The following is a 25,925-nucleotide window of genomic DNA, read 5'->3' as shown; positions in this document are numbered from 1 at the left end:
CCCCATACAGGATTGCTATGATTCAGAACTGACTGGATGGCACTGAGCGACAGCACCAACTAGAAGTCCCTTGGTATGAATACTTTGAACATCCCTCTATACCACCATTCAGAAAGCTAGGAGTGCATTATGAGTTTTATCGTGTCTCATGTTCAGTATAGGAAAAAGTAGTGGCCATAGAGACCCTTCTCCCTTTAAAGAACACAAGGTATGGGCTAGATAAAAGTAGGATTCGCATAGGAGGCCTGGCACCCACTCTGACACCATCACCTCCTCATGTTTGCAACGTGGCACTATTTCTGCCCCCTTGTCCAGGGAGGCGGGAATTTTTCTGCCCATCTTCTGACCTCACCATTTCTCCTCCCTCTTGCCATCTGGCAGCTCCAGGCAGCTATTCCAGGAGCTGGAACCCAAGTACAACAGGTGCTCAGGAGGTCATCATGATCAGCCCAGGCCCCAGGCCCTCCCCTGGCTTGGCCCGGTGGGCTGAGACCTACGAGGCCAAGTGTGAGCGCTGGCAGGAGACCCGTGAGAGCCGCCGATGCCGCCGAAACATGACCACTTGCCGCCTGGTGGGCAAAACCCTGAGGATACAGCATATAGAGCAGCTCAAGAGAGCTCGGCAACTGCAGTTCTTCATGAGAAGGAACTTGGAAGTGGAGGAGAAAGGCAAGGCACAGAGCCCACAAGCCAGGGAGCAAGGGCCCTCCAGGAGAGACCAGGCAAGTGACTTCAGTGTGTCCTCATCTTGGCCCAACAGAAGCTCTTCTCCAGAACAGCAGGCGGGCTATGTCTAGGGAGCTGCCCTGGGGCATGGGAGGGTGGAGCTCAAGGTCATTAAAAAGTGATGTAAAGAAAGGCCCTTCTTCCTTGGTCCTATAGTAAAGCCTGCATTAACCATTTGTTCCATCAGAATGCATTGTTTTGTTTGTCTGTTTAGCTGTTTTGTCTTTTAGAAGAGAAGAATACTTTTAAGACAGCTGCATAAGTAATCTTTAATATCAGTTCAAACTGAAGAAATGTCTATCTACCTTCACAGCTACCTTACACCATTCATTCATCCATAATTCAATAGACATGGATTGGATACCACCAACTCCCTTGATGCCTACACATACACACACACACATCATTGCCCTTCTGTTGCATCTACCTACCTTCTCTCATTCTCTTGGGCCATTCCAATGTCACTTAATTGACTCAGTTAAAGATCTTATCTGGCCCAGGACACCAGGACACCTCTGCTCTCTGTGGGCTTTGAAAGGTTACAAATCTTTTAAGGGTCTGGAGCTTGTAGAGCATCCATTAGGCTGGTTTGGGAAAGAGAGTTCTTGAGGAGAAAAAAACAAAAACAGGGTAAGTCGAGATGCCCTCACCCAGCAAACGATTGGTGTCTTCCCATTCTTGTTGTGTGCCAACAGCTATAGCAGTAGTGGGCCTACTGCTTTCCCTGGAAGACTCTGGCATTGAGACATTTCCAACGTAGGTGCTCAGACCCAACAGATCCTGTTCAGAAAATGACCCTACAGCACTGCAGGTTCCAATTTGATGAGAAAACCAACTATCTGCCTTTTGTTGGGAGGGAAAAAACTTTGAGAGAGAAAAAAAAAAAAAAATATATATATATATATAATTCACTAAAGAACTCCACCTCACTGTTACTCAGCCTATCTATTATTTCAAGTTTTATTGTGACTGAGTCAATCCACCTAACTGAATACCACAGGCAGCTCTGAGCTTTGTAGTGTTATTCTTACAGACATCAAATCTTTGAATTTGTAAGAACCAAGTAAAAAAGAACAGACAAAATTTTAAAAGTGACTTCTACACCTCTCCTTACAATTCCCTATTCTTCCTTCTCTTCACGTAAAACCTTAATGATTGCCTGCCGTTGTGAATAAGAAGGAAACCCATGTGTTGAATATGGAAAGGACCTTAACCCGTTGCCCCCAACTCACAGCAACCCTACAGAACAGAGTAGAACTGCCCCATAGGATTTCTAAGACAGAGGACTCCTGGTGTGGTGCTGTGGATCAGCACTGCATTATGAACCACAAGGTGGGTGGTTCAAACCTGCCAGTTGCTCCTCAGAAACCCTATACAGGGTCGCTATGAGTCGGAACCGATTCAATGGTACTTAACAACAACAATCATTACAGAAATTGACTTCCACAGTTTCCCCTGGAGTAGCTGGAGGGTTCAAACAGCTCACCTTCTGGTTAGCATCCAAGAACTATAGCCACTGCACCACCAGGGCACCTTAAAGGTCATCTATTCCAAAGTTTTCATTAAGTAGGTAGGAGACGGAGACCTAGAAAATGTCATGCAGCTGATCAAGGCAGGATCAGAACTCAGTTCCCCTTATTTCCCACCCAGAACCCAAGTTCTTCCCACCTCACCATACTACTGTACAAGCAGCTGACCAAGTATTTCAGGGCCTCTAGAAACAATAAATGGAGAGGAGGACCATGTCTGCTAGCCAAGACAAGGAAGGGCAGGAGCAGGAATACCTCTGTGGTTCTGACCATTAGAGTGGGTGACTTTGCTTTATCTTGATGCAATCTGATGGAAAAGCCTCTTCTAAGAGGGCTGTGGTTTTCAGCATCCCCTTACTTACTTGACAGGTGGCAGAGACCAGTTCTGAAATTGTTCCAGCCCAGCCTCAACCTCCCTATAGTGTCCGGAGGGATCCGGCTGACCACCTCTCCTCACAGACTGGGGACGACCTTCCATCGCACAACTCTCACATTAAGAAGCCACCCAAATGCCACCGTGGTAAGAGCAGAGCCTCCTCACTCAGTCATGCCCTACCCCATTGCCTCTCCTTTCTCCCTGAATGGATTCTGAATCAGCTCATCCTCTATCTTTCAGGCACACAGACAAAGGCAGCAACAACCCCGCCAACTATCAAGAATGATGCAAGTCAGCAAACCACGTGAGTATCTTTCATGGGTCCCCCCCTGACCTTACATCCAAACCATTCCTTTCTTACTTAGTTTTCAAGCTTTTTACACATCCCTACACACAAGGAGCTCTGGTAGCGTAGTGGTTACGAATCGGGCTGCGAACCTTAAGGTCAGCGGTTTTGAAACTACCAGCTGCTCCGCAGGAGAAAGATCAGGCTTTCTACTCCCATAAAGATTTACACCCTCGGAAACCCTGTACAGGGTCGCTATGGGTCGGAACCGACTCGACGGCACTTAACAACATCAACAACAACAACAACAACACATCATGTGGAGGACTTTTGTGGTGCTGTAGGGTAAGCACTGGACTGTTAACCACAAGGTCAGAAGTTTGAACTTACCAGCCACTCTAGGGATGCTATGAGTTGGAACCAACTCAACAATAACAACAACACAGCATGTGGAGAGGAATACTGACTTCCCGTGTCCACATTAATTAAGAAAGAGGAAGCCGTTCTCCACCTTCTGGAATCTTCAGATGAGATCACAGAAACAGTCAACCAGTGAATGCTTGTTTCTTTGGTCCGTTGTCATGCTTCTGTTTCTTTTTTTCCCCCAGCTGTGGAGTTGCAGTTCTGGATAAGGTATGAAAATTCTTACTTTACAGGGGTTCAGTCAGTTGGTATATCAGCACCTTCAAGTTCTGACTTTCTAGAATACCACAATAAACTCAGGCTGGAATGAGGAGTATCTTCTTTCTGGAGGGCAAAGGGTACTGAGAATAGACATGTGAGCTTAGAGGAACCCTGCCAGGAGCCAAGGCAGATCTTTCCCCTACACTACACAAGACAAACCTAGCTCTGGTTCCATCTTCCAGAGTTTCTCTTTTCACTTTAGAGTCCTGGTGTGACACTGTAGGACAAGCACTGGACTTCCCACCTCAAGGTCAGCAGTTCAAACTCACAAGCAGCTCCTTGGGAACGCTACACAGGGTTGCTATGAGTCGGAACTGACTTGATGGCACTGAACAATATCAGTATCATTTTAGGAGCTTTGGTAGCACCATGGGTTAAGCGTTGGCCTGCTAACCACATAACTGGTGATTCAAGCCCACCAGCTGCTCCACAGGAGAAAGATGAGGCTGTCTGTTCCCATACAGTCTTGGATATCATATGGTGAGGTTCTACTCAATCCTACAGGGTCACTAGGAGTAGGAATCTGCTCAATGGCAACAGGTTTGGCTTGGTTTGGGTTAGTATCTTTTTAAATAGCTTTTTTCTTTCTCTCCAGGAAATCATCCAGCTTTCCGAGTATCTCAAAGTAAGTGACCTGTGAATTTACCCCCTAACTTATCCACCCACCCTTCCTTTCTTTCTCTAGTTTAACTCATGATCTTGCATTTTGCATCCAACCCTGTCTTCCCAGGAGGCCCTACAACGGGAACTCATCCTAAAACAGAAAATGGTGATTCTTCAGGACCTACTGTCCCACCTCATTCGGGCCTCTGACAGCTCCTGGAAGGTAAGAGGATGAAATCTTTGTTTGAACCAAGCTTCACGGACTTCTACATATATCCAACTGTCTTAGTTTTCTGGTGCTGCTATAAAAGAAATACCACAAGCAAATGGCTTATACAAACAGAACTGTATTCTCTCACAACTAGAGATGCTAGAAGTCTGAATTCAGAGTACTATAACCCGGGGTGTTCAAACCACTTTCCTATCCCCCAATCTCTTAGGCTACATGCATGATTTCATGTGGTTGCCACAGCAATCCCATAAGGTTTTTACACTTCGCTACTGAGTCCTGGTGTGGCTCTGCGGGTTAATGAGCTGGACTGCAAGGTGGGTTTGACCTGCAAGGTCAGTGGTTCAGCCTCACCATCTGTTCCTCGGAAACCCTATACAGAGTTGCTATGAGTCAGAACTGACTCTATAGCACTAAACAACAACCACTGTCTTAGTTGAGCTCTGGTAGTATAGTGGGTTATGAGCTGGGCTGCTAACCACAAGGCCGGCAGTTCGAATCTACCACCTGCTCTGCAAGAGAAAGATAAGGTTTTTTTGCCGCCATTTACAACCTGGGAAACCCTACACAGGGTCACTATGAGTCAGCACCAACTATACGACACACAATCCGTGTGGTGGTGACCACTACTGTCTTAGTTATCTAATAGAGCTATCACAGAAATACCACAAGTGGATGACTTTAAGAACCATAAACTTATTTTATCGCAATTTAGAAGGCTAGAAGACCAAATTCAGAGCACCAGCTCTAGAGAAAGATCTTGGTCTCCTTTCAGCATCTTAGGCCCAGCATTCCTTGGAGTTCTTCATGTGTCTTGACATCAGTCTTACTCTGCATCTAGGAGACTCACAGCGCAGGGACACCAGATCCAAAGGATACACCCCCTCTGAGCTCAGCTGGCCTTTTTAATCTCTTTTGTATCTCAAAAGAGATGGACTAAAAACACAACCTAATCCCGTAGATTGCATCTGGTCTCAGTAACATCATGTTGTTGTTGTTGTTAAGTGCCATCAAGTCAGTTCTAACCCAGTATACGGTTTCCAAGGAGTGGCTGGCAGATTTGAACCACTGACATTGCAGTTAGCAGTCTAGTGCTTATCTTACAGCACCACACCAGAAGCGAGGATGTACAATTACATGGATAATGACATGAGATCAAGGCTGATCACATCAGATCACGCCATGAGTAAAGAAACTGCATTATATAAGATCTCATTATGTCTTAACTCTCAAGCCATTGAGAATCCAGGACCAGTCAAGTTGACACAAAATTATCATACCAACACATCTTCTTTCCACTGCATCTCACCATAAGAAGGGGTTTTCTCATTACTGTACAAGAGCATGTGGTTGGGGCTGAGCTAGGTCAAGCATGTCACAGTAAATATATAGGAAAGCTTGGCTAAAGCCAGAGTTTTCACCTGAGGGCCATGATACCACACACCCAAAGAAGACCAGGAAGCAAAATCAATAAGAATTCCCATTTTTTAATTTGTTAGAGGAAAAGAAGGTCTCAAATAGTTAATATAATTGAACATGGTAAAATGTCAACTACTTATGTATGGGATTCATACTAATATTAACTACAAGTCAGCATGTGCCCACTATTCAGCCCAGGCATGAATATCAGTGGGGGAAGTGACCTTAGAGAGCAACTAGTGTGAGCCACTTAATTTGCAGATGAGGAAATTGAGTCTCTGAGAAATCAAGTGACTTGCCCCAAGTCACACAGTTGTTAGTGGAAAAGACAGGACTGAAAATCAGGCGTCCTGATTTTGTTCCATTCACTCAATAAATACTCATTGGTCATGTTTTCTATACCAAGTACTGGGTTAGCACCAGAAATCATGAGATGAATTAGACAGGGTTCCTGCTTTCAAAGAGTGTGTGGCTTTGTAAGAGAGGCAGATACCTAAACAATCCATTAGAAAATGAGAAATGAAAGTTGTGTTTATAGGATACAGTAGACTGGAAGCATGAATGAATGACTCAGGAGAAGAGATGAGTCAGGGAAATATTTATAGTTACATAACTATTTGCCAATCCGTCATGGAAGCAGGGACTGGTATTCCAGGCAGGACGCAGCTGAAGCAAAGGCCCGATGGCATCATGCAGTCTAGCTACAGAACTTTCAAAATTCAGGATCCCTTTATACCATTAAGAAAATTATTATGCAAATAATGTGTTATATTAGAATTTACCATACAAGAAATTAAAACAGAAACATTTTAATGGCAATAAACTCTATTGCACGCTAACATAAATTATATATTTTGATTATTTTTTTAAAAACTATTTCCAATACCAAAAGAAAAATAATTCTTTGTTGTTTTTTTTTTGAGGGAATGGCATTGCTTGACAGTTTTGCAAAACTTATTAATGTCTGACTTAGCAGAAGGCAGATTCTCATATTTCCTACTGCTACTTCAATAAGCGGAGTCCTGATGTGGTACTGTGGGCTAATGTGTCAGGATGCAAAGCTGTTTGAACTGCTAGGTCAGTGGTTCAAGCTCACCAGCTGCTCCTCAGAAACCCTATACTGGGTCTTTATGGGTCAGAACCGACTTGACAGCACTTAACAACAACTACAGTAAATGAAGGAACACTTTTAATTGTGCTCATGAGAAACCTATACATAGACCAAGAGGCAGTTGTATGTATAGAACAAGGGACCACTGAATGTTTTAAACTAAGAAAGGTGTGCAATAGGGTTGTATTCTTTCACCATATTTATTCAATCTATATGCTGAGCAAATAATCTGAGAAGCTGGATTATATGAAGAAAAATATGGCATCAGGATTGGAGGAAAACTATTAACAACCTGAGATATGCAGATAATATAACCTTGCTTGCTGAAAGCCAAGAGCACTTAAAATACTTACTGATGACACGCAAAGACCACAGCCTTAGGTATAGGTTGCACCTCAGTGTAAAGAAAACAAAAATCCTTACCACTGGACCAATAAACAACATTCTTATCAATGGAGAAAACATTGAAGTTGTCAAAGACTTCATTTTGCTCAGATCAACAATCAACACTCATGGAAGCAGCAGTCAAGAAATCAAATGACGTATTGCATTGGGCAAATCTGCCACACGAGACCTCTTTAAGTATTGAAGAGCAAAGATTTCAGTCAGTTTGAGGACTAAGGTGCACCTGACTCAAGCCATGGTATTTTCAAAAACCACATATGCATGTGAAAGTTGGACAGGAAGACCGTAGAATTGATGCATTTGAGATGTGGTGTTGGGGGAGAATATTGAAAGTACCACAGACTACCCAAAGAACAAACTAATCTGTATTGGAAGAACAGCCAGAGTGCTCCTTGGAAGCCAGGATGGCCAGACTTTGTCTATCATACTTCGAGCATATTGTCAGGAGTGACCAGTCACTGGAGAAGGATATCATGTTTAGTAAAGCAGAGGGTCAGAGAAAAAGAGGAAGACCCCAACGAGATGGACTGGCACAGTGACAGCATCAATGAGCTCACACGTAGCAACAATTGTGAGGTTGGCCCAGGATCAGGAAGTGTTTCATTCTGTTGTGCATAGGGTCGTTATGAGTCAGTACCAACTTGTTGGCACCTAACAACAACTACAGTAAATTGTTTTGACTGATGTCTGTGAAAAAGAATCCTGCCTCACAGAAATGTGTGGTTGGAGAAGGTGGTAAGTTGCAGACTTCATGAAAGGGTTTTGAGGATTCCCAGGGATCCTTGGGTCCCACTTTGAGCACATCTAGCATAGTATGCTCAGAACGCCACACTCAGCTTGAAGTCAGAAAAGCATGCAGCACCAGCTGCAAACAGAGAAAGCATACAACCTTGCAGACCCTCGTAACCATCTCATCCTATGGCATAAATGGCTTGTGCTTAGAATGGTGTCATTAGAGGAGGTGGGAAAACTGAGAAGAATGCAGTGATGTCTTTACAACAACTTTTCCCCCCCATGATATCACCATTTACGTATTTTTAAAATTATTATTAACTTTTTATTGTGAATTGAGTGAAGGTTTACAAACAAGATCAATAGTTTTACATTCAACAAATTCTACACTTTGTTTTATCTAAGTGATTGCAATCCCTTCCATGCAACACTAGTTGTCCTCTTCTTCCCTGTGGTTGGTTACCCATGTACAAATATCCTCTTTCAAACTCACATATATATATCCCACTCCTCCTCCCATACCCTGTGTCTCTGTCCATGTATTTACACACAGAACACTTTTTAAGCTCAGCCCTCCCTCCTTCCTCGATGCAGTCTGGAACTGGATTTAGGTGCCTCTGGCAGGGTTCTTTTATTGTTAAGGAAGTCATTTTTCAGTAGCACAGTAGGAGCCTGCAGTAGGCAGCTGTATATATCAGGTGATTTCTGGTGTTGAACTAAATTGAGACTTTTTTGTTGTTGTTGTTAACGTCAACAGCTGCTATCGAATGGATAAATAAACCTAGCAGTACAGTCGTTAAGTGCTCAGCTGCTAACTGAAAAGCTGGCAGTTCAAACCCACCAGCTGAGAATGATGTGACCGTCGGCTACTATAAACAATTCAGCCTTGGAAACCCTATGGAACAGTTCTACTCTTTCCTGTAGGGTGGATATGAGTCTGAAAGAACTCAACAGCGATGAGTACCAAGTTGATTCCAACTGGTGGTGGCCACATGTGTGTCAGAGGAGAACTGAAGTTGCTCCATGGAGTTTTCAATGGCTGATTTTTTTCAGAAGTAGATCACCAGGCCTTAATTCTGAGGCACTTCTGGTGGATTTGAACCTCCAACCTTTCAGTCAGCAGGTGAGCATGTTGACTGTTTGCACTGCCCAGGGACTCCAAAGTGTGATAATTTCACTCATTTATTTGGCAGACATTTAGTAAATTTCAACTATGTGCTAGGTTTTGTGCTATAGTAAGACATTTGCCCTTAAGGAGTTCACAGTCTAACCAGGAGAAGATAGGCATGTAATAAACAATCAATAACAACAGTATGGCACAGAAACAACAGCCATGTATAAAAGTGTTACAGGGAAGAAGGGAACAATTATTCTGTATGAGGTGGAATAGGGAAGGCTCCAAAGGCAAAGTCATTTTAGTTAAGTCCTCAAAGATGGCTACAAATGTACCAATAGTGAAGGAAGAAAAAGTGGCAAAAAGAAGTCATCAGAATGATCACAGATCTAGATGTGACAAAGCACCGGTGTAGCAGTGTGAGTGAAATAAAGGGATTATGTCAGAGAATTACCAAAGATGAGACCAGAAAAGGTTTTAGACAGTCTCTAGAATTATGACTTACAACTTTTTCACTAAACACAGTATCTGAAACTTAAACAATGTATTTCCCCCTTTTGATTCTCTCTCCATTCGTTTTTCTCCCCCCCTTTTTTATCATTTGTAGGAAAGTTCCTAAGGGTCTAACTTAATAAGAAAATAAATGAAATAAATGTACATTGTTTCCCTTGAAGTACATAAGAAAAAAAATTCCTTTTTCATTTTTCCTTTTTAATTGCCTTCTGCCATCACCCAAGTTAGCATATGTCTACATTCTACCCAGTGAATAAGTCTTTCCCTTCCACCCCTGATAACCATCATAGAACGTTTATTATAGAACAAAAACCTTTTCTTGACTTTTTACAGTAGTGGTCTTGTACAGTAGTGGTCCCTTTGTAACTGACTAATTTCACTCATCATAATGTCCTGCAGGTTCCTCCATGTAATGTGGTATTTTGCAGATTCATCAATGTTGCATAATATTCCATTGCGTGTATGTACCAAAGTTTGTTCAACCATTCCTCTGCTGATGGGCATCTAAGCTGCTCTCAGATCTTTTTTGCTATTGTGAATAATGCTGCAGTGAACGTGGGTGTACATAAATCTACTCATATCATGATTCTTATTTCTTGAGGACAAATACCAAGTAGAGCAATTGCTGGATCATACTGTATTTCTATTTTCAACCTTCTGAAAAAGTGCCATACCATTTTCCACCGCAGTTGTACCATTTTACAGTCCTACCAGCAGTGTAGGAGGGTCCCATCCTTTCCATACCCTATCCAACATTAGTTTTCTTTTTTTTTAAACTTTGCTATAATGCTGGAGCAAGATGATATCTCATTGTTGTTTTGACTTGCATCTCTGGCACTGTGGGTTAATGCACTGGACTGCAAGGTCTGTTTGAACCTCAAGGTTGGTGGTTCAAGCTCACAAGCCACTCCTTGGAAACCCTATACTAACTAGGTCGCTATGAGTCACAACAGGCCTCATAGAAACCTAGTGTAGCCCTTAATAACAATAATGGCTAATGATTTGTGAGCAGTTCTTCAAATATTTGTTGCCCACTTGAGTATCTTCTTCAGAGAAGCATGTTCATATCCCTTGCCCATTTTTAAATTGGATCATTTGTGTCTTATTGAGGTTTTGAAGTATCCTAAAATTTTAGGATTTTGTCTGTCAATTGCCAAAAAGTGTTTCCTAGTCTGTAGGTTCTCATCCTTTAATGCACATAAGTGTTTAATATTTAGGTGGTCCAAGTCGTCTATTTTGTATTATGCTGTTTGTGTGTTTTCAATTATGTATAATAGTGTATGTGACATTGATGAGTGCCTCTAAGTATGTCCCCATTTTTTCACTGATGCTCTCTATAGTGCTAAGTTTTACATTTAGGCCTTCAATTCACGTTAAGTTCACTTTTGTATATGGTGTGAGATGTGAGTCTTGTTTCATTCTTCTGCAAATGGATTCCCAGTTTTTCTAGCACCATTTGTTGAATCTCTTCCCCATTTAATGAGTTTCAGAACTTTGTTAATGATCAACTGAGCATGGGTAGATGGATTTACTTCTGGATTCTCAATTCTTTTCCACTGATTTATGTGTCTTCCATTGTACCATGACCAGGCTATTTTGATTACTGTGACTGTAGTAGGTTTTGAGACCAGGAAGTGAAAGGCCTCCTACTTTGTTCTTCATTCTTAGTGATGCTTTGCTTACATGGGGTCGCTTTGTATGGCTTCAAATACACACACACACATACTTGTTTTTAAGTGCCATTGAGTCTATTCCAACTCATAGCAGCCCTGTATAGGGTTTTCGAGGAGCAGCTGGTAGATTTGAACTGTCAATCTTGCAGTTCAAACTTACCTTTACCATCCAGTGAATTATCCTATAATGCCACACAAGGACTCCATACATATACATGGTGGTTGTGTGCCGTGGAGTCAGTTCTGACTCAGTGATCCTGTATAGAGTTTCCGAGGTTGTAAATCTTTACGGGAGCACAAAGCCTCATCTTTCTCCCACAGAGCAGCTGCTGGAATCGTACTGAGGTTAGTAGTCCAGCTCATAGTCTACTACGATACCAGGGCTCCTTATGCATATACATATCCCTCTACAGGATCGCTATGAGTCAGAACCGTCTCAAGGGCACTTAACAACAATGGTGGGCACAGGAAGGATTGTTAAGAGTCATTTCCAGGTAGACTCTGAGGGATTGGTTTCAACCCCACACCCCAATAGGTGGATACAAGTTCCTCTGGCTGTGGTTTTCTGCCTCCCTTCTTCCCACCCTTCCAATACTCACTCACCCTTCTCTACTTCCTCCTTTACACCAACACCCAATTTCCTGTTTTTAAGAAAAAGAGTCACAGACTTGAAAGTTAAGAGTTTTTGCTTCCCCCAACACAAAACAATTCAGCTCTCTATCCGTCCCTGAAAGCCTCAATTTAAACAGGACAGCCCCAGTCTGCGGTATTTGGGGAAAATTATGTGAAGAATGGGGCCAGAACCAAAACTCTGACATTCAGCCAGTTCAGGCCTTGATGTTTTCCATTCAGTTGCCGTGATTTGAGTCTCCAACCTCACACGCCGGGCTGCTCTCATCACGGACTATTAGAACCCTGAAGATCCAGGACAAGCTCCCTCTACGGCCTTCAACCCCCAAGCCTTGTGAATGAAGGAGACCTGGGTCTCTGCTGAGATGCCTAAATTGGGTCCAATCTTCAGAGCAGGAACAGTTCAGGAAGAAGAGAAAGCAAGACTCTCAACACTGGGCAATTCCAAAAGTGAGTGGGGCACGCTTGCATTGTAAAATCGGCAAAGTGGAATCGAGATCTGGTAATGACAGTACAGTAGGGGATTGGCTGCAAGCCCTAAGCACCCTCTGCTGTTAGGGCAAATAGGTGAGCTGTGGGCCAGTGCATCTGTGGTGAGCTGGTGGTGTTTCTGGAGAGCACATCAGAGGCAGGCAGAAACCAAGCAGGAGGAAGAGCTGAAGCCCTCAGACCAGCACCAGGTTTGTATAGCCTCAGTCTTGTACTCCCCACCCCTGGTGCCATTGCCTAGGTCAGTGCTGGGACTGTAGAAGCATCTCAGCCCACCGACTGTTACACTGGGCTTCAGTGTGAAAAGAAGTGGGGCTTAGACCAGGAAATTCCAATGCCCCATTTGCAGCAAGTTGGCTGTAACTTTCCTGCCTGCCTTGGGGAGTCTGGGAAGGCAAAGCTGTGGACAAGAGATTTCTTCAAGTCCCAGACTTGGGTGGCCCTTCATCTCCACCAAAGGGACTATCCTGAATTGTCTTCTATTGCAACATGAATGGAAAAGTAATCTGTGGTTGGGTTTAAATACAAAAACAGTTGGGAGAGGCAAAATGTTGGATTAAAGCCAGACTAAGTAAGGAATAGGGAGAGAGAAGCTACAATCTGGGAAGAAAAATTCCCAGAGAGGGCACCAAAGGAAACTAGGGAAACCTTAGGAATACTGTCATGGGCCAGCCGGTTTTCTTCCCAAACTACAGGAAGGTAAGCCTTACACTGGGAGGGTTTGGTTACACTATGAATGATAAGCGTTCAGGGAGAGGAAAACGTATGGGGTTGTAGGAAGGAGAACTGAACCAGGGGAAAAAGACTGGTTCAGAACCTGTGATTGACAACTAACAGGCCACTCTGGGGAATGAAGTTGTTTTACCAGTTACTCCAAAGCTCAGAACAGTGGAAGTCTTTGTCCACCTCTTTATCTGTTCCAGAGCCCTGCGGTTCCTGGAGATGCCAAATCCTTGACTCTCGGAGCTCACACGAGACATTAGGAAAAACATTAAAAGCAGGAGGCACTTTAAAAAATTATGGTTGGCAAAGCCTTTTGCTTTTGCAAGGCCAGGCTGAGTAACACAGGAAGCAGAAAGGGTGGGGGCGCCCCCTGGCTCCCATGGTTAGAAGAATCAGCCAAACAAGATCAAAACAGGAGCTGTGAGATACCACTTCCTGCCTCCCCCAGGTACCCTGAAACTCATAGAGGGGGACAGACCTCAGAGCACAGTCCCTTCCCTGCCCCCAGGCAGTTAACAGACCGGAAACACTGAGAGGGTTGGAAACATCCAGGCCATCTGGCTGAGAAGGCTCACAGAGTTTCAGGGCTGAAGACCCAACAAGTGTCCCACAGGGCCTGGCTGGAAAAAGTCAGAGAAGGGTATGAAAGCCAGTTACTGTCAATGAGGCCCATGGTCCTTTGTCTGGGAAACCAGCTCTCATGGACAACGCTCCCTCCCCTTCCCACACACATGTTGCTGTTGTTAAGTGCTAGTCAAGTCCATTCCGACTCATAGCGACCCTATATAGGGTTTCCAAGGAGCTACTGGTGAGTTTGAACTAAAGATTTAGTGATTCAAACCTTGGGGTCCAGTGTTATCCTACAGCACCACACCAGGACTCTCCCCCATACACATACACACCTTAAACACATATACCTTAAACAAAACTTGGAGGGTGAAAGAATAAAATCCTCCACCTGGGAAAAAGCAACAAGTCTGCAGGTGGAAGGAAGAACAAAGCAGCAGGAAGTTATCAGTTATTCAGCGGAGAGACTGAAAACTTGAGAGACAGCTGGTGGTGTGCTGTGGAGTGGGTTATGCCTCATAGCAACCCTGAACAGGGTTTCCAAGATGTAAGTAAGTCTTTATGGGAGCAGAAAGCAGATTGTTGTTGTTGTTAAGTGCCATCAAATTGGTTCCAACCCATAGTGACCCTGTATAGGGTTTCTAAGGAGCAGCTGGTGAGCTTGAACCGCCGACCCTGAAGTTCAAATGGCTTTGCAGTGTGATACATTAACCCACAGCGCCACACCAGGACTCCAGAAAGCATATGTTGTTGTTGTTAAGTGCCGTCAAGTCAGTTCTAACCCATTACTGACCCTGTATAGGGTTTCCAATGAGTGATTGGTGAGCTTGAACTGCTGATCTTGCAGTTCAAATGACTTGCAGTCCAGCACATTAACCCACAGCACCACACCAGGAGTCTAGAAAGCATATGTTGATGTTAAGTGCTGTCGAGTGGATTCAGACCCATAGCGACCCTGTATAGGGTTTCTGAGGAGCAGCTGGTGAGCTTGAATCACCGACCTTGCAAATGGCTTTGTTGTCTGGCGCATTAACCCACAGCACCACACCAGGAACCAGAACTCCAGAAAGCATATAATGACTCTTTATTCCAGCCTTTCTCTACCCTCAACCTTTGGACTAGCATCTCTCTTGGAAAGTCTTAGTCAGACCTGGCTTATGAATAAATCTGGCTTTCTGGGAAGTCCTCTTACTTTCCCCTTCATTACTTGCTTTCCTAAAGACTTTCTCAGCTTTAAGTCCAGTGTGTTTGTGTATGTTGGGGCAAGAGGGCATAGGAGGAGCAGGGAACTCCTTTTGCCTTTATTAGCCTATATTCTAGAGGGAAAGGTCTTAGTTCTCACCATTGCAGACTGAGAGGAGGTGAGCACAGAAGTCCTAGACAGCGAATGGTGTGAGACAGGGCTGTTTAGAACCATTCCTTCCAGTGGGCCCCTGCTGTTATCCTGAGGCATTTGATAGGAAATTTTAAGATACAAAGAGGACTTAGGGGGCCAGTCTGATTTTCCCTTTCTCTACTGCAGAGAAAGAGAAGACCCTCCTCTATCCAAATGGCCTCTGACATCTTTCTTCCTCCCTACCTCCAAGAAGAAGGAGCTCTGGTAGTATACTGGTTACGAGTCGGGCTGCTAACCTCAAGGTCAGCAGTTCAAAACTACCAGCTGCTCTGTGGGAGAAAGATGAGGCTTTCTGCTCCCGTAAAGATTTACAGCCTCGGAAACCCTGTACAGGGTCACTATGAGTCGGAACTGACTCTATAGCACACTACCACCACCACCACCACTACCTCCAAGAAGAATTCAGTTCCACATGCACGATTTGAGCATTTACTAGTATGTACTGGGAGTAGAGAGCAAAACTCTTTGTAGACTGTACTTAATCTCAGATTCATTATTAACTCATCCCATCTGCTCCAGGGACAGCTCAATGAAGACAAGCTGAAGGGCAAACTGAGATCCTTAGAAAACCAGCTGTACACTTGCACCCAGGTAAGCATTCTGAGACACTGCCAATCTAGGATCCTAGAATTAATGGAGAAGAATGTTGCTTCAGTCTAACTTCCTAGAAATGTCATGAGACAGAGAGATCAACAAACCCATTCCTATTCGCCCATTTCTGGCTTTGTCATTTTCACTTTGGTTCCCAATTCACCATATCATTATTTTCACCCTCCTCTCCCTTTTTGCCAGTGCCCCTCCTAAGGTTTGCACTTTGTGAAGGAATGACAGCACCAAGCACTTGCCGGCTACAGCAGAATCTTGAGAACTGTAGGTAGAACTTCTTGCTAAAGATTCACATCACCCAGATAGAATTTCACAGGTCCCAGCCTTTGAACAGATGAGTCAAATGTTACAGTGAAATCTTGTAACATGATTTTCATTCCAGGTACTTAATCTAGTAGTAATTCTTTGAAGAAAGTAAAAATATTATGGTTGTCTGCACTGTTGTAGCATTTTTATCCTCCTTCAGCAATCCGTTAACTAATCTGACCTTGGATTACAAGAGATAGAATGGAAGAAATCATCTCCCACACTTGAGAAATGATGGATTCTTGACAGGTGGGGAGATACAAATAAGAGAATAAGATGGAGCTGGCAGACTACTCCCATTTGTTGCTGTTGTGAAGTGCTGTCAAGTTAGTTCCAACCCATAGCAACCCAGTACAGGGTTTCCAAGGAGCGGTTGGTGAGCTTGAACCACTGACCTTGCAGTTCAAACCAACCTTGCAGTCCAGCGCATTTACCTACAGCACCACACCACTCCCATTTAGAGGTGGTTAAAGCAGATGTGAAGCTACATGTGAGATTTTGCAGGGGAACAGACTTTATATACGTTTGCTACACCACACTTTTGTCCCCCCAGTACGACTGATTTGTCAGGCTCTTGTGAACTAATATCATTAAGCTCATAAAATACCAACATATAATCCAGAATGCCAGTCTACTTATTTTCAGTGGAGGATAAAGCTAGCCAATGACCAACATGCTTAAAATGGCTACATTCAGTAATTGGGACATCCCTATGTATGAACTCAACCAGTAACCCCTGAATCTGGTTGCTAATGAAATATAAGACTCATTCACATTTAGATTCAAATTTTCAGATGAGCTAAATGGAAATTATTTCATGCTGATTGCTAAATTTGAATTATCTTGACTACTGCTTACCCAGTGGGTGATCCAAAATTGACAGTAAAAGCTATGTGCCTTCCCCAAAATAAAAGGCATAAAGATAAAGCTTGGGGGGAAGGGGGAAAGAATGGGCAAAACCCCTAGTGAGTGTGCAAGGTTGCTCTTGATCATAGTGAAGCCAGGAGGAAATTTTTAAATGTAAATGTATTAAGTTGAATGTATTAGTTACGGGGATTTTTACAGACCCAAAAAAGATGTCCCTACCCTAAAAGGTTTTACAATCCAGTAAGGAGGCCTAGTGGCACAATGGCTAAGCACTCAGCTGCTAACCAAAAGGTTGGCAGTTTGAACCCACTAGTGGCTCCATGGGAGAAAAGACCTGACATTCTGCTCTTGTAATGATTACAGCATACTAAACCCTATTCTGTCACATAGGATCAGTCTCAGAATCAACTCAACAGCACCTAACAACCACAAAGAGAAATTAGGTCCTAGGTATAAGAGAAATGTCCTTAAGTAGCACAAGAAGGTTTACATTCAACTTAGCCTGAAGATTGATGACTTGAACCCACCCAGCAGTACCCCTTAAGCTACCATCTGGTTATCTGCTTCTATTAATATTACAGCCAAGACAACTCTCTCTAAACACATGGGGCTGCCATGAGTGGGAAGTGACTTGCCAGTAACTAACAATAAGAGAGACCAATGAGCTAACAAAGTTGGGATACTAGAAGTATAAAAAGGGTACACTGAGGCAGGTTACCTAATCCATAAGGAGTTGAAGGTAGGGGTAGTTAGTCAAGATTTATCAAAACAACAGACACTTGAACATGAATAGGAGTTGGCCAAGGGGAAAAGGTAGGCAATGATACTTTAAGAAGGCAGATCACAAAGCTGGGAGTTCCAACCCACAAGCCGCTCCCTGAAAACCCTATACAGGGCCGCTATGAGTCAGAATTGACTTGATGGCACTTAACAATATGAGCAAAGGCAGAGGCCAAAAGCATGGTATTGAGGAGCTCTACAATCAGTTCACCATGGATGGAAGAAGCATGGAATGAAAGTCTGTGCTTGTAAATAAAAGCCATGCCAATGAGTTTGGACTTAATCCTTAAGACACTGGGAATTCATTGAGAGATTTAAGCAGGAAGTAACATGATCAGATTTGCATTTTAGAAAGAACTCTCTAGCTAGAGGATGAAATAGAGTTGGAAGAATCTTGCAGGTGGTCAAACTATTACATTATTCCACAAACAAAGTATTATTAAAGCCTAGAACTAAGGAGGTAGCAATAAGGGTAGTGCTAGAGATGAGTTAGCTATGAGCTGTCAAGGAAGTTACTTGACAAGTCTCATTGACCAATTGGTTATTGACAGAAAGGGAGAGGGGAATCAAGGATGACTCTGATTTAGGCTTTCGAGTCTGGGTGGGTAATGATGTCAGTTCCTGGGATAGGAAGCCCAGGTGAAAGAAGCAAGTGTGGAAAGATGGTTTCCATTTGGAATGTTGGATTTCAAGTACCTATGAAAGGCCTAAGGAGCTCTGGTAGCATAGTGGTTATGAGTTGGGCTTCGCAAGGTCAGCAGTTCTAAATGACCAGCTGTTAGGTGGGAGAAAGATGAGGCTTTCTGCTCCCTCAAAGATTTACAGCTTCAGAAACCCTGTATAGGGTCGCTATGAGTTGGAACCGACTCCACGGTACATAACCACCACCACCACCACCACCATGAGAGGCCTAGGAGACAATGTCCAGCATGCTGAGGGCACTGTTTTCCTGCCCCCACTCCCTTCACAGAGCCTGGCCAGCATTACCATGAACCTAAAGGCCCACCTGATTACTGGCACCTCTGCCCTAAGGGCAGGGACTCTTGTTTTCATTTCTGTATTTGGCTCAGTGTTTGGCACAGGAAATCTCAGTGTGTACTTATTGTATTGTATCAAATTTATAGAAATACTCCCCTTGGGGGATAAAAAAGGTACTACTGGAGATGGAAGATCAGAAAAACAGCTATGAGCAGAAGGCCAAAGAGTCACTGCAGAAATTACTGGAGGAGAAAATGAGTGCAGAACACCAACTGCAGAGCACAAAGGTATGAGAATGCTGCAGCACCCTTGGCACTGGGGCCCCCAGGGTCAGCTCTGGAGAGCAATGGGATCTGCTGCACAACTCAGTGGAATCCCCAAGGCACTCCCTCCTCTCTTCTCTGACTTCCCTCAGCGCTCCCTGGCCCTGGCTGAGCAGCAGTGTGAAGAATGGAGGACCCAGTACAATACTCTACAGGAGGACTGGAGAACCCTGGGGACCCAGCACAGAGAGCTGGAGAGTCAGCTCCATGTGCTCCAGACCAAACTGCAGGTACCAGGCACTGAGGATGCAAGTTATAGGGGGTGATAAAAGAAACTGCAGCTAGGTCGGGGGCCCCAAGGACAGCTAAGGCCATCTATCTTTCAGTTCCTCACTCCCTGGTCACTTTGTACCAGACTCACTCCTTTGGTTGAGATTTAATTTTGAGTTTAGCAAGGATGTCTCTGCATTGCTCATGCAACAGAACTAAGTGTTCATTGGAATGACGCCATTTAAGTGCAGAGGGCTGGATTGGAATATTCATCAGCCTACTAATGTTATATCCAACTCACTGCACCCACACCATCCCAGTAGAGCATCCAATTCAGGCTTGCCCACTATTGGCACTGAATAAATGTCACTAATTTATTTATAGGCGAGTATTAACTAACACATCCTGCCAATGTGATTTCAGATTACAGTAGACTGTTGACATTCTCAAGGGTTTTGACATTCCCAATCTGGCATTCACGAGGGCTTGATCTTTCCAGTCTGCACTACCTTGGGGAAGTTAGTTAACCTCCAAAGCCTGTTTCCTTCAATTCTAAAATGAGGATAAGAGTACCTATAATAAAATGAGGACAGTAGAACCTGTATCCTAAGATAAAAATGAGTAATGTAAAGCATTTAGCACAGTGCCTAGTACATACAAAGGGACTTCAAAAAGCTCATGGAAATTTTGTAAGACTTTTTAACTCCATTGTTCCACAAAGTCTGAAGCCTCCTCGTGTAAGCACTCAATAAATGTTAGCAATTATTTTTCACAGATTTCACTTACATAGTTTGGAATTTTGATCTACTTGTAAAATTGTTCTTTATCATTTTACCGAAGCCATGATCTTGGGTAGACCATTTGGCATGAGGCACGGAGTATGAGCCCTATCCAATGAATGAGTAGCCTCCTCTGCATCTACATACCAGCCTACTGGTGTACTGATGGTGGTTTCTTCCTCCCATTACCTACAAAGCTACACAGATGAAGTGTCTTTTAAGCATTAATTCTTTGTGAAGCATGGGTCTCCAAAAATTTTATATAAAATTGATAATGCCAGTAAAAGAAGTAAAGAGAAAGTGTAGACGTCTACAAAAGCGCTCATGATTATATACCCTTGTGAATATAACCAGTCATTCCTTGGAAACTCTATGCAGGGTCACTGTGAGCCAGAACTGACTCCATGATACTAACAGTAACAACAAAGCACTGAAGGAGTGAATACAAAAAACCCAAAAGCTTCACTATTTTTTCATTTCCCTAATACTTCTTGTAATGTTAAAATTCTACCATTTTGACCTTTTTCTGTGGGACCTAATGCCAATCTCCAGCCGCAGCCCTGACCTGCTTTTGTGTTGGCACCCCCTCCTCACAGGGCGCAGACAGCAGAGATGTACAGATGAACCAGGCCCTGCAACTTTTGGAGAATGAGCACCAAGAGCTGCATGCCAAGATTGAATGTCTGCAGGGGGACAGAGATCTGTGCAGCTTGGATACCCAAGACCTACAAGGTAGCCTTCTCCTTGGAGGTTTCAGGAGCATGGGAGTTAGTGGAAAGCAAGGAATTGGTTTGTTCTGTTGGTTCTGTGACTTCATTCTACCTTGATGAAAAGACAGAATGGCTTTACGTGTCCTAGACTGAAAATTAATTTTACTGCACAAGAGAATCCTATAGAATCTGCTCTATTTTCTAGCACACTCATCTGGGCCAGATCATAGCTGTGTCCACATCAGTCCCCTGTATCAAAGCCACATTCTTAATTTGAAAGGTAAAGGTCAGGTGAAGCACAAGGCATAATTGGGTGGAGGTCTCCCAGTCACAGTCTGTGTATCAGTTACAGAAAGGACAGGATAGTATGTAAATATAACCGTTAGTTCAACCCAATATTGTTAATGTACATGAATTCTAAGATACCTGAGTTCTTGTCTCTCTCTTCAGAACTAGGACAAACAGAGAGAGCAACTTCAATTTGATTCATGTCAAAGGCCATGGGGAAACAGCACCTATTCCTATCTTCCATCCTCAAGTGTTTAATTAATTTAGACTCTTCTATTATGGTTTGCATTATTTCATTTTCAGATCAACTAAAGAGGTCAGAAGAGGAAAAGCTCACCCTGGTGGCCAAAGTACAGGAGTTACAAAGTGAGTTCCCTTTACAGACTCTATAAATAAATAGCATAGGGGTCTTCTTGGTATTCCTAGGGCTCCAGCCCCACAGAAGGGATAGAAGGGATCCAAGGGATCCAAGCCTTTGGCATATCCTCTACCTCTATGGGTTTCTGGACCCTGTTCTTGCGAAATAAGAATCAGTTACATAACTTTTCACAACTGATGTAATAGCCTCTGTTCTTTTTGTCTTTTACTTTTCTACTTTACCCATTCCACAAGCACTTGTATTTCTCCCAAATCACAGATTTTTAAAAATACCACAAGTCTACTCGTATTGGGGTCTATAAGGCAGTTTTTCTTTTAAATATTCTAATTTGTTACATACATATATTTGTATGTCTATGACTTCAAAAAGTGGAACGAAAAGATAAAAAGTTAAAAATATAAACTATTTCTCTACCTAAGCTCCATCAAGTTGAAAACAGTTGGGTAAGCAATGATACCAGCCATTTAGTCCACCCCAAATGAGCTGAGGGTCCTGGGAATTTAACCAGGTCAGTGCAGTCAGATCCACATTGTCAACTGAAGAAAAACAGGTGCCCTTCACAGATTTTTTTTTAAGATTAGGAAACAAAAAGCAGTAAGGAGGGGAAAAATAAGGACTGTCAGGTGGATGCCTACAATACTGCTCTTGTCTGATGGGAGGAATGAGCGGGCACATTGTTGTGATGCAGAACAACGTTTCTCTGCTAAAGCTTTGGTTAACTTTCTGAGTACATGCACCTCCAGTTATCTTTGGCCCTCCAGAAAGACAACAAGCAAAATGCTTTGAGCATCCCAAAAAACTGTTGCGATAGCCTTTGCTCTTGACTGGTTCACTCTTGATTTCACTGGATCACTTCTACCTCTTGGTAGCCATTGCTTTGTCTTCAGGATGCTGGTAAAGCCGTATTTCATCTCCTGTTACAGTTGATCCAAAAATGTTTCAGGATCTTAATGCCACTGGTTTAAAATTTCCATTTAAAGCTCGGCTCTTGTCTGCAGCTGATCTGGGTGCAACAGTTTGGGGACCCATCAAGTGAAAAATGTTTTCAACTTTAATTTTTCAGTTAGAATTGCATAGGCTGAACCAATTGCAATATCTGTGGTGTTGACTATTGCTTCTGCTGTTAACCATCAGTCCTCTTCGATCAGGACATGAACAAGATTAATTTTATCCTCCCAATTGACATGGATGGCCTACTGCTACGGGCTTCATCTTCAACATTATCTCACCCATTCTTAGAATGAGTTTTATATTTCTATGCGGCATTGTCCCCATTAGCTTTTAATAAAACATCAATGATTCCACCAATCTTCTACCCAAGCTTCACCATAAATTTGACGTTTATTCTTGCTTCCGTTTGAGTAGAATTCACATTGCTCTGACAAGGGATCTAATGACTTCTCTTTCTTAGTGCCTCACACTGGATCCTGTTCAAACATGTTTTAACTAGTTGTTGTTGTAAAGTGCCGTCAAGTCAGGTCTGACTCATAGCAACCCTATATAGCGTTCCCCAGGGGCAGCTGGTGGGTTTAAACTGCCAACCTTATGGTTTGCAGTCCAGTACTGATCTTACATTGCCACACCAGGAGTCCTGGTAAGTACACATTTATTTTGGTGCAAAAAAAAACCTATGAAATCCATGCAATTGTTTTCATAATACACATTTTCCATGACCTTTTGAATATACATACCACATGGTTCAATGGCAGAATTCTCACCTTTCATGCAGGAACTCAGGTTGAATTCCTGGCCATTGCACCTCCTCACAGCCACTACCTGGTTGTGTGTTGCTACGATGCTGACCAGGTTTCAGCTGAGCTTCCATACAAAATGAGCTCTAGGAAAAAAGGTCTGGAGAGATGCTTCCAAACATCAGCCAGTGTCGACTTTACGGATCACTACAGTCCAATCCACAATCAATCATGGGGGTGGCACAGAAGGGAAGAGCATTGCCTTCCACTGTGTACGGGGTAGCCACGAGTCAGGGGCCAACTCAACAGCAGATAACAACAGTTATCACACAGACATTCATCTCTGTGAATGGCTCAGAAAACAAGCTCACACTACATGTGCCTCAATTTACTTCAAAACTACCTCCTAGGGACAGAGAGAAAAAGAACTTTTCAGAAGGAATGCAGACAATTTCTGAAAAGCTGGAAAACCTTTCAACTCATACCACCATCTTAACCTCTGACACCCCTGCAAAGCAGCTCCATGCAAACAACAATGAAATATAACTAAGACAAGCTGACCACATGGCAAGCAAGAACGGCCATCAGCAGATGAGACGCCCCTCCTAGAGAGCCACAGATTCACTTCAAAATCACACTTTTATTCACTGAATACCAATTTACTGAGCCTCTACTAAATGCAACTCTCTAGATGGAAGCACTAAAGATATAGTAATGAACAAAACTAACACGGTTCCTTCCCTTATAAAGCTTACATCTTCAGTAAACTCTACATAGAGCGTAGGTTTCTATTAACAAATGAAGAAGTGTGCCAGGCTGTAGTAACTGCTATGGAGAACAGTAAAGGCAGATAAAGAAAGATTGGCTGTTACTGACACTGTAGCGTCATCTGGAGAAATCGCTCTTTTAAGGTAACATTTATGCAAACTTGATGATAAAAGTCATGGTGGTGGTTGTTGCTAAGCATCGTTGAGTTGGTCCTGACTCATAGAAGTCCTGTATAGGATTTCCAAGGAGTGGCTGATAGGCCAACCTTGCAGTTAACTAGAGTACTTATCCTACAGTGCCACAAGAGATATATGCATGAGGACATCTTTCATAACAAAGATCTAAGCAGAGTTATGAAAAGACACTCTTTGCAGTCAGTATACTAGCAGACACTTGTCTTATGTCTTCCAACAGGTCTACTTCAGAATCAGTCCTTACAGCTTCAAGAACAGAGGAAACTCTTAACAAAGAAAGGTCAGCAAATTTATTACCACAAATTCTAAGATGTTGCTATTTCCATGCTGGCCTAGAGGCCAAGCCTCTTGGAGTCCTATTCATTTCTGGGAGTCTATGAGGTCAGGAGGTCAGGAATGTAGGGGAGCTTTGTAAGGATGAATCAACTAAGGGCTGAGAATTTTTTAACTAGTTAATCTTCTATCCCGAGAGGTTTAAAAAAAAAAAATGTAAGAACAAAACAAAAAACTTTACCCTCTCTGAAAGCATGTTTGTGTTTAACATTTCAATAAATTGATTTTGAACTCAGGATTTCATGTCAATTTTTATACACTTGACTTTCCAAATTACACCTCACTCTTAGCCCTCAAGATCTTGTCTGCTGCCTTAACTTCCAAAGAATCTATTGTGCATGTTGATGGGATCAGGGGAAGCAATTGTTCCTCCCTTCTCTACTACATAGGACCTTTTGCTTGGAATGTTTCCTTCTCACAATTACTGGGTGTACCGTAACAGATAAAGCAAAATTATTACACCATATCATATGGATAAGAAAATGACTGTCTATGTTGTTGTTGTTGTTGTTAAGTGCCGTCAAGTCGGTTCCGACCCATAGCGACCCTGTACAAGGTTTCTGAGGGTGTAAATCTTTACGGGAGTAGAAAGCCTTATCTTTCTCCCGTGGAGCGGCTGGTAGTTTCGAACCGCTGACCTTAAGGTTCGCAGCCCGATTCGTAACCACTACGCTACCAGAGCTCCTATGGTCATACAAATTAAGGATAGAGCTGAAACAATCCAGAACTCCTTTTCTCACCACACTGACACTGCAAGGTGACTGGGAAAGCATCTTTAGCCACCTGAAGACAGATTCTAGGATATGACCTACTAATCTTATCTCTGAAATTAAGGACAGAGGAAAAAGAGGTTATAATGAAACGTTCAGCAAACTTACCTGATTAACTAGAAAGTGTGTGGCATATATCCAAAGAGATGCAACTAATAACCATTCCCTAACAGTATCTGGCCTTAAACAGGACTGGGAACACAAATAAGTGATGGCAGCCTTGCCCCCAAACCCAAACAGCCACTGCCATTGAGTTGATTCCGACTCAGCCACCGAGACTGTAAATCTTTATGGGAGCAGACCAACTCAGCTTTCTCCCACTAAGCAGCTGGTGGTTTTGAACCGTTCAGTCAGCAGCCCATAGTGCCACCAGGGTTCTTTAGCCACAGCCTCAAGGAGCTCAAAGTCCAGCTCTCTATCCAGGCTGAACTGGATCCCAATGGGTATTCTTTAAAAGTCAGAGAATTACATTCCAATTGGTGGAGCCAGGCCTCCCTGACTCCCTTCATTTCCCTCCCACCCCTCCTGGGGATCCTCACTGAGTGACAGGACCCTTCCTCAAAGGCATGGACATGACTGTCACTGAGAATCTGGCTGCTTTTCTAGATCAGGCTTTTCCTGTGTGGAGTCCAAACCCCTCCCATACTGAAGTGGAGCCTGAGGGTCCAGGGGAGAAAGACCTGAATCTCAGAGACCAGCTGCAAAAGAAGACTTTGCAGCTCCAGGCCAAGGAGAAGG

General features: G+C 43.3%; 1 protein-coding gene across 1 annotated transcript; it reads left to right on the top strand.

The window, feature by feature from the left end:
- The first annotated feature begins 440 nt into the window (after positions 1 to 440).
- Positions 441 to 24,393, top strand: TRAF3IP3 (TRAF3 interacting protein 3). Its single transcript, XM_006834045.1, has 12 exons — positions 441 to 782; positions 2,625 to 2,775; positions 2,872 to 2,935; positions 3,526 to 3,550; positions 4,197 to 4,226; positions 4,332 to 4,427; positions 15,725 to 15,796; positions 18,889 to 19,029; positions 19,158 to 19,295; positions 20,651 to 20,786; positions 21,356 to 21,418; positions 24,305 to 24,393. Exons 1-12 carry the CDS (start codon positions 441 to 443, stop codon positions 24,391 to 24,393), a joined length of 1,347 nt encoding a protein of 448 aa, XP_006834108.1.
- Positions 24,394 to 25,925: the final 1,532 nt, after the last annotated feature.

This window comes from Chrysochloris asiatica, unplaced genomic scaffold, assembly GCF_000296735.1.
Source record: "Chrysochloris asiatica unplaced genomic scaffold, ChrAsi1.0 scaffold00009, whole genome shotgun sequence".
Taxonomy (NCBI): Eukaryota; Metazoa; Chordata; class Mammalia; order Afrosoricida; family Chrysochloridae; genus Chrysochloris; species Chrysochloris asiatica.
This window is presented reverse-complemented; position numbering and strand designations above follow the sequence as displayed.